Source organism: Peromyscus maniculatus, chromosome 8, assembly GCF_049852395.1.
Source record: "Peromyscus maniculatus bairdii isolate BWxNUB_F1_BW_parent chromosome 8, HU_Pman_BW_mat_3.1, whole genome shotgun sequence".
NCBI lineage: Eukaryota > Metazoa > Chordata > Mammalia > Rodentia > Cricetidae > Peromyscus > Peromyscus maniculatus.
In genome coordinates, this window is record NC_134859.1 from 54818782 (window position 1) to 54827729 (window position 8948).

Sequence of the window (8948 nt, forward strand, 5' to 3'; positions counted from 1 at the left end):
AGACAGACACCAAAATTCATGGTGTCTTGGGCATGGGCAGGAAGCAAATGAAGATGAGAGACATAGGAGAAGAAAAATAGACTGTCCCTTGTTGTAATCCTTCTTCCCTTAGTGAAAAATGAGGAAGTCGTAGGAGCTTCAAGAAAGAGAAACGGAGGGAGGCATACCCTGGAAGATGATGCTGAAACTTGTCTTTTACCTCACTTCCACAATCTCCACAAACAATTCAATGTTTACTGTCACAAGTTGAGAAAAATTGGGTGTTCCCAAACAGACCATTGGACTTTCAGACACAAAGGACTAGATGAGCTCTGACACGTCTGTGACTTCTGCTTGGTCCCTCCCACATCAACCCTCTGGGATATAGTTCTCCACTCAGACCGACTTCCCACCCCTGGTCATTGTTGCCCAGGGAAGCCGAGAGTCACCTTCTCCAGACTTCACACAGGTAACCGGGCTGGGGTCGCCAGGGCGACCAGTGGGACAGGGAATGCGTTAGGGATACAAGGAGGGACGGACTCTAGGCCTTGGGTGGAAGGAAGTGTGCAGACTTAGGAAGGGCTTGTGTGAGACTTGGGACTGCCCCCCTTCACTGGATCCGAGTTTGAACCCACAATTCTTAGTCGGACGGAGACTCAAATTCAGGCCCATCCTTGGCCCCTTCCCACCTGATTTTCACCCTAACTCTAGCCTCAGCCCTAACCTCAGCTCTTTGCTTAACAGACTTTGGAGATATCCTAGATTGAATCTACAGTCCTAACCTGAAATACACTTGCTCATGTGTGTGTAGGAGTATGTATACATATATGCACATGTGTGTGGAGGCCAAAGAACAACCATAGCTGGAATTCCTCAGGAGCTATTTATACTGTTATTGTGTGTGTGTGTGTGTGTGTGTGTGTGTGTGTGTGTGTGTGTGTGTACTGCATGCATATGTGTGCACTGTGTGTACAGGTGCACGCCTATTTTAAGACATGTTCTCTCATCTGAAGCTTGTTGTTTGGGCTCGTCCCTCTGCCAGTGAGTTCTTATGATCTGTGTCTGCTGCACTCCCACAAGCCCTGGGGTCACAAAAGTGTGTCACTACACCCAGCCTTTACCTGGTGCTAGGGATCCGAACTCAGGTCCCCACGCTTGTACAACAAGCACTTTATCCGCCGAGCTGTCGCCCCAGTCCCACATTGGGTTTTTTGTGGTTGTTGTTTGTTTGTTTGTTTTTTGAGACAGGGTCTCTGACTGACCTGGGACTTGCTGATTAGGCTGGGCTGACCTGGCAGCCAGCTTCAGGGACCCAGCTGTCTCTGTATCCCCAGCACCGGGATTGAAAACAGGAGGCCATGCCTGGCATGACACCGTGCCTAGACTTTTCTTTCTTCCTTTTCTAAACTGTACTTATTACTTGAGTTCTATGTATATGTGTGTCTCTGTATGTGAGTGTGTGCATGTGAGTGCAGGGCCCCTCCGAGGCCAGAGGAGCTGAACCTCCCTGGAGCTGGAGTCAGGGGCCATTGTGAGCTGCCCAGTGTGGGAGCTGAGGAGTCGAACTCAGGTCACCTGCAAGAATGCTACATGCCATCTCTCCAGCCTTTGCCCAGCTTTGCCCCTGGGTTCCGGGGGTTGAACTTAGGTTCTCACGCGTACAGGGTAATCACCTGACTGATTGAGTGCCCTCATAGGCCCTTACCCCAGTCCCAACCCCAGCTCCTACCTCAACTCTAACTTGTTTCAACCCCAGATCCAATTTGACTCTTCACACAAGTCCTGCCCAAATCACCCAGACTCAGCTCTATTTTACTTCCAGTTTTATTGCAAGCTTAGGCTCGATTCCTTCTGTGCTGCTGACTGGGCACTGATGGGAGTGTCTCAACATGAGAGACAAGGACAAGTTCTTCAAAGAACAGTATGACTTCGCTAAAATTTTCCTTTGGAGTGCTAAGTTCTAAGTTGTTTATATTTTATATCTTCGAATCATAAACCATCATGAAAATTTGCTCTTTGTTCTTTCTACACATAAAAAAATTAAAATTATTCATAGTTGGCCATGAAAATGCTAAGAAAGGTTCTGAAGACAATGTATTCCAAATGGTCAAACTGATTATTGAGATATTGATAGGTATTAGTGAAAGAACAAAAACAAGTTGTTGGGCTAGTAAGACGGCTTATGGGTAAAGGAGCTGGCTGCTAAGCTTGACTTGAGTTCAGTTCCTGAAACCCACAATGTGGAAGGAGAGAACCAACTCCTACCAATTATCCTCTGGCTTCCATGTGTGTTCCATGCTACATGTGTGCTTATATATGCATAAACAGTAAATGCATGATAAACAACAGCAACCCCATTCCTGATTTCCTATGATTTTTAAATGATGGGCTGGATAAAATCAGTTTTCTTTGGACTGTAGTATCCTTAAATCCTTCAGAGTGAAACTGTGGTATGAGACCTTTCAAGAGAGAAAGCTTCTGTAAGGCAAAGAACACTGTCAATAGGGCAAAATGGCAGCCTACAGAATGGGAAAAGATCTTCACCAACCCCACATCCAACAGAGGGCTGATTTCCAAAATATATAAAGAATTCAAGAAACTAGACATCAACAAACTAAATCATCCAATTTTTAAAATGGGGTACAGATATAAACAGAGAATTCTCAACCAAAGAATTTCAAATGGCCAAGAACACTTAAGGAGATGTTCAACATCCCTAGCCATCAGGGAAATGCAAAACAAAATGATTCTGAGATTCTGTCTTACATCTATCAGAATGGCTAATGCTGGAGAGGATGTAGAGTAAGGGGAACACTCCTTCACTGCTGGTGGGAGTGCAAACTTGTACAGCCACTTTGGAAGTCAGTATGGTGGTTCCTCAGAAAACTGAGAATCAACCTATCACAAGACCCAGCTGTGCTGCTCTTGGGAATATACCAAAAGGATGCTCAATCATACTACAAGGACATGTGCTCAACTACATTTATAGTAGCTTTATTTGTAATAACCAGAACCTGGAAACAACCTAGATGTTCCTCAACTGAGGAATAAATAAAGAAAATGTGGTTCATTTACACAATGGAGTATTACTCAGCTGTTAAAAACAAGGATGCCAGAAAATTTGAAGGCAAATGGATGGAACTAGAAAAATAATCATCCTGAGTGAGGTAACCCAGACCCAGAAAGACAAACATAGTATGTACTCACTCATAAGTGGATATTAGCTGTAAGTAAAGGATAAGCAGGCCACAATCCCCAGACCCAGAGAGACTAGGTGACAAGGAGGGTTCAAGGGGGGATGCTGGGATCTCCCTGGGAAGGGGAAACAGAAGAGAGTTTGTGAATGGACTGGGGGTGAATGGGGATGGGGACATGAGCGATCAGGTTCTGGCGGTGGGGAGGGGAGACTACAGAGGGAGAGAGTACTGAAAGAGGCCACTGGAAATGGGGGGGCAGCATTTCTGGGTCAGGTAAAAACCCAGCGAAAGGGAATCTCCCAGGAATGACCCCAGCTAAGACTCCTGGCAATAGTGGATATGTCGCCTGAACTGGCCTTCTCCTGTGACCAGATTGGTGCCTAGCCCAGTTGTCATCAGATGGAAACAGATGCAGACTCACAGTCAGACATCAGGCAGAGTTTGGAGAGTCCTGAAGAAGAGGAGGAGAAAGGACTGTAGGAGCCAGAGGGGTCAAGGACACCACAAGAAAACTCACACAGTCAACTAACCTGGGCTCACAGGGGTCACAGAGACTGAACCCACAACCAGGGAGCCTGCAGGGACAGACCTAGGCACTCTGCACATATGTTACAGTTGTGTAGCTTGGTCCTCTTGTAGGACTCCTAACAGGGGAACAGGGGCTGTCTCCGACTCATTTACTGGCTTTTGGGACCCTACTCCCCACACTGGGTCACCCTGCCCAGCCTTAATACATGGGGAGGTGCTCAGTCTTAGTGCGACTTGATATGCCATGTTGTGTTGATACTCATGGGAGACCTGCCCTTGCCTGAACAGAAACGGAGGAGGAGTGGATGGGGGTTGGAAACAGAGAGAGGATGGGAGGAGCAACTGGGAGGAGAGGAGAGAGGGGAACTTCCACCAGGATATAACATGAATGAATGAATTGAGAGAGAGAGAGAGAGAGAGAGAGAGAGAGAGAGAGAGAGAGAGAGAGAGACAGAGACAGAGACAGAGACAGAGACAGAGAGAGAATATCAGGTTTCTCAAAGTAAACGGAGAAGAAAGACTTTCTACACACGACCTTTGGAAGTTAGAGTGTTTGAGGGCATTTGTGTGTTCAGAATGTGTCAGGAAAGGCATCCTTTGGCCCTAAAGAAACAGTATGTTAACGGGCGGTGGTGGTGCACACCTTTAATCCCAGCACTCAGGAGGCAGAGGCAGGTGGATCTCTGAGTTGGAACCAGCCTGGTTTATGGAGTGAGTTCCAGGATAGCCAGGGCTACACAGAGAAACCCTGTTTCAGAAACAAGCAAGCAAACAAACAAACCAAAAACAATGAACAAACAAACAAAAAACGCCAGCACATTGTCGTCTTTCAAATGCTTTCTCACTCTGGCTGATGCTGTACAAAACAGGCAACACAGAGTTGTACGTCCTTAGCTCCAATTCTACCTCCATATTCAGCGCCAGGCTCCACTGCTCCTCAAAGGTTGATGAGATGCTGATGTCATGTCTCGCCTCAGCTGCAAACTCATGGCTACCTCCGCCCTCGTGGTAACCTCAGCACATTCTCCACTGGAATACCTCACTGCAGCCCCAGCCTCGCCCTCGGCTCCACCCCACTTCTTGCCTCATTCTTAGACCCATTTGCACCCCAAACTGAACCCTGGTCTCTCCATTTCAGTCCTGAGAGCCCCAGGAGCGTGCGTTTGTCCGAACAAGACAATGACGTATGAAAACTTCCAGAACTTGGGGAATGAGGAGAAAACCCAGGAGACTGGACCAGGTGAGAGGAAAGGAGGAATGGAGTCTCCTGAGTGCGCTCTGAGTATGTCTGCCAGAGTTTCTGCTGTCGTATCTCACCACGCACCAGTGAGCTCAGTCCCACTCCGAAGGCCGCTACATTGCACATACAAGGTCCTCGGAGAGACAGGAACAGAAAGAGTGACCTGCAGTGATCTGGCTTCCTGTGCTTTGTGGGAGGGGATGGCGGTTATGCATGTGGGTACACAAGGGGATGGCGGTGGGTAGCTGGGTTGGGAGAAGCTCACCCTTTGCTCACACAGTAATGCAAAGGCTAAGGGCCTGATAACGGCCTGGCTGTCCCCAGCCACCTCTGTGTCCTCGTCTCACTCCAACTTGGAGGTAAGACCTCACAGAGCACAGCAGTCCCTGTCTGTGTGTGCTCAACGTCTGTGCATTCCCACACGTGTGCACCTGAGCCCGGACAGAGGGGAGGCTTCTGTGAGCGAGGACTTCTGTTGGGTCACGAGAGGTGAGGGGCTGGAGTACCCCCACCCCAATCCGTCTTAGCCTTTCCCTTTACAGCATTACCAGGACCAAACAATCACCCCTAAATAAGGGCCCTGGAGCCCAAATCTCCTCTATCTGTCACACTCTAGAGCAGAGGTTCCCAATCTTCCTAATGCTGTGACCTTTTCATTCAGTTCTTCATGTCATGGTGACAACCCCCCAACCATAAAAGTATTTCACTGCTACTTCGTAACTGGAATTTTGCTACTGTTAGGAATCATTATGGAAATATCTGATATGCAGGGTATCTGACATGGGACCCCTGTGAAAGGGTCGTTTGACCCCCAAAGGGGTTGTAACCCACAAGTTGAGAGCAGCTGCTCTAGACCATTTAACCTGACACCCTCTTTTCTTGCAGCGGCTCCCCCCAAGTCCTTCCTGTGGAATATCTTCTCTTGGACCCACCTCCTCCTCTTCTCCCTGGGTCTTGGCTTCCTGCTGCTGGTGGTCATCTCCGTGATTGGATCCCAAAGTGGGTGCCCTCAGGCTGGCAGGAAGGAGAGGGGTCAGGGCTGTGGGGGGGGCAGGGTGAATGGAAGCAGTGATGGGCACAGAGGGCACTCGGGACAGCAGTGAGGGCCATGGTGATGACAAGGTTAACATTCAGAGAAGCACAATGGACAGGGACCTGAGTGGGTAGTAGATGGGAACAATGGTGGGACACTGTGGGGACATGGAGGACCGTGATGGGGATGGCTCACCCTTTGCTCACACAGTCATAGTCCTCACTCACTATTGTGCTTGGGTTACACAGTCACATTACCTCACCTCCTCAGCCTCAGTTTACTCATGTGTAATACTGGGTAACAGCAGTGCCTGCCCCATGGGGCTCTGTGACCCAGAGTGCTACTCTGTGTGCTGAGGGCCAGCTTAGTGCTGCCCAGAGGGGACTGAGCGACCTTGGTTCTCATCATTCTGTCCCTCTCATCAGATTCCCAGTTAAGGAGGGACCTAGGCACCCTGAGAGCCACTCTAGACAACATCACCTCCAACACGAAGGCTGAACTCCAGGCCCTGACCTCCAGGGGTGAGCTGGGCTGTGACCGGGTTCTGGGCAGGGGTGGGCTGGATGCAGAGGACAGAGTCCTGAGCTCCAGGCCTTGTTCTGCAGGTGACAGCCTGCAAGAGAGGATCAGCTCTCTGAAAGTGGAGGTGGAGGACCACAGGCAGGAACTGCTGGCAGGTGAGAGGCCCTGGTCTCTGAGAGTGTGCAGAGGGTATGGGCGAAAGCGGATTCCTGGTGCTGACCTGTCCTCTTCCAGGTCGAGGCTTGAGCCAGAATGTTTCTTCTTTGGAGAGCATGGTGGAGAAGAAGGAACAGGCATTCAAAACAGGTGAGACCTGGGTTTCCTGCACCCTGGGAGGAGGTGTGAGTGTGTGTGGTGTGTGGAGTTCCTAGACTGAACCCCGTGCAGGCCATCTGAGCACCAGGGACTCACCAAGCAGATGTGGCAGGAGAGCAGTGTTCTCACTTCCATCTGTGTGTCCCAGGTCTCTCTGACATAACGGAGAGCATCCAACAGCTGGGCAAGGACCTGAAGACCCTGACATGCGAGCTGGCCAGCCTCAAGAACGGTGAGGATGATGATGGGTGCAGGTCTCTGTAGTTTATGCCTGATGTCACACTGTGGCCCCCCTCAGCCTCTGTACCCTCTCTGGTACCTCTTAGGCTCCAAAATGGCCTGCTGCCCCCTTCACTGGGTAGAGCATGAAGGCAGCTGTTACTGGTTCTCTCAGTCTGGGAAGTCATGGCCTGACGCTGACAAGCACTGCGAACTGCAGAATTCTCACCTGGTGGTGGTCAACTCCCTGGAGGAGCAGGTGTGTGGCCTCGATGGGCGCTCCTGGGGGCTGTCTATTAGAAGGAGAGGTCATCTCCGCTCCCCTTTTATTTTCCTCCTCAGAAATTTATCCATGACCACAAGGGCCCTGCGCACACCTGGATGGGCCTAACGGACCAAAATGGACCCTGGAGATGGGTGGATGGGACTGACTTCGACAATGGATTCAAGTACATGTTGCCTACAGCTTGCTACCTCTACCTGGGACTGTGCTATCTTTTTAGGGGGTGACCCTGGTGGTTTGGGGTGGGGTGGGGGGAGCTTCTGGCAACATGGCCAAGGGCCTGATCTCCTGCAGCTCAGAGCCATTTGTTTTCAGGAACTGGAAGCCATTGCAGCCAGATAACTGGTATGGACACGGGCTGGGAGGAGGCGAGGACTGTGCCCACTTCTCTGAAGACGATGGTCGCTGGAATGACGATGTCTGCCAGAGGCTGTACCGCTGGATTTGTGAAACAGAGCTGGGCAAAGGCAGCTAAGGGTCCCCTCCCCCAACCTATACCTTTAGTGCCATAAGCCTCTGATGTCTTGGTCTCTCCAACATCTTGGGGGCATTTTTTTTCTAGGATTTTAAGAGGGGCTAAAGGTTGGTATCTGAGGAATATAGTGTGTGTTTGGAATGGTGGGGTTATTGGAGCCCTGACACAGTGTACAGCCTGCTACTGTCAAGTTATGTCTTTAGGGTAAAACAGGAGAAATATACATTCTCTAGTTGTCTGGTCGTCGGTGGTTAGGACCTGGTGGTGATCTGGCTAGCATTAGGAAGCCTTGGGTGGGTGGTGGCAACATGAGAACTGAATGACCTTTGGCCAGATTTGGGGGGCGGGGCCTATGGAGCCAGGAGCTAGTAAGGGTGGCCCCGAGGGAAAGCGTAGAGGGTGGAACCCAAGTTGTTTGCAAAAAGATATGATTGGAGCTTCAGGTCAGGAAAGATGATGTCAGTGCATGATTCCCTCGTGGACAACACTGTAAATACTGGAGACTAGGCACATGATTGGGTAACCCTTAAGCTGACTGGCCCAACGGGACATCTACCCCCAATCCCCAGCCTTGTTCTCTCTATGCTTTAAAAGAGCTTGTTGTTTTTAAATAAACCAGTCCTTGCTTGACTTGGCTCCCTACTGTGCCTGATTATCTTCTGGGAGAGAAAGGGAGGCTGGGGAAAGGGGGGGCAGCCCACTTACCTTTCCTTGGTTCCAGGTCATCCCTTCTCAGGAGACCTAAGTTCTTGGTGGGGCAGGATCCTATGAGTTCAAAGTCAACCTGGTCTACAAGGTGAATTCCAGGCCAGCCAGGGCTACACAGTGAGGCCCTGTCTCAAAACACAGAAGAAAAAAAAAGAAAGAAGATCCCTTAATATTGATAATGGGAACACTCTGCTGTGGGATGTCTTTCGGTATGCTGTGAATATGTGTTGTTCTGATCGGTTGATAAAGCTGTTTGGCCAACGTTAAAAGTAATATAAAAAATGAGCCACATAAAGATGGAAATCACACAGAGAGTCTGGATTATATTATCTTTGGGATTTTTAACTACAGAAAGACATTTGGTTGTAAAGGCTGCTGAGTTAAACCTATATATATATATAATCTTTAATATATATATTAAAGGTATCTTGGTTAATATATATATTAAA

The 8948-nt window shown here is 49.3% G+C and overlaps 1 protein-coding gene across 1 annotated transcript; it reads left to right on the forward strand.

Annotated features, from left to right (window-relative positions):
* The first annotated feature begins 254 nt into the window (after window positions 1-254).
* On the forward strand, window positions 255-8421 carry LOC102906667 (C-type lectin domain family 10 member A). Its single transcript, XM_006973396.4, has 10 exons — window positions 255-448; window positions 4843-4944; window positions 5830-5943; window positions 6403-6498; window positions 6583-6654; window positions 6734-6805; window positions 6963-7046; window positions 7141-7292; window positions 7376-7482; window positions 7632-8421. The coding sequence occupies exons 2-10, from the start codon at window positions 4884-4886 to the stop codon at window positions 7789-7791; spliced, it is 918 nt and encodes a 305-aa protein (XP_006973458.3). The 5' UTR covers window positions 255-448; window positions 4843-4883; the 3' UTR covers window positions 7792-8421.
* Window positions 8422-8948: the final 527 nt, after the last annotated feature.

Bases quoted from the DNA above. Each gene is read 5' to 3' on its own strand.
- LOC102906667 (XM_006973396.4), top strand. From the start codon at position 4,884: ATGACGTATGAAAACTTCCAGAACTTGGGGAATGAGGAGAAAACCCAG. The intron at 6,499-6,582 runs GTGAGCTGGGCT...CTTGTTCTGCAG, and splicing joins CCAGGCCCTGACCTCCAGGG to GTGACAGCCTGCAAGAGAGG. The intron at 6,806-6,962 runs GTGAGACCTGGG...TGTGTGTCCCAG, and splicing joins GGAACAGGCATTCAAAACAG to GTCTCTCTGACATAACGGAG.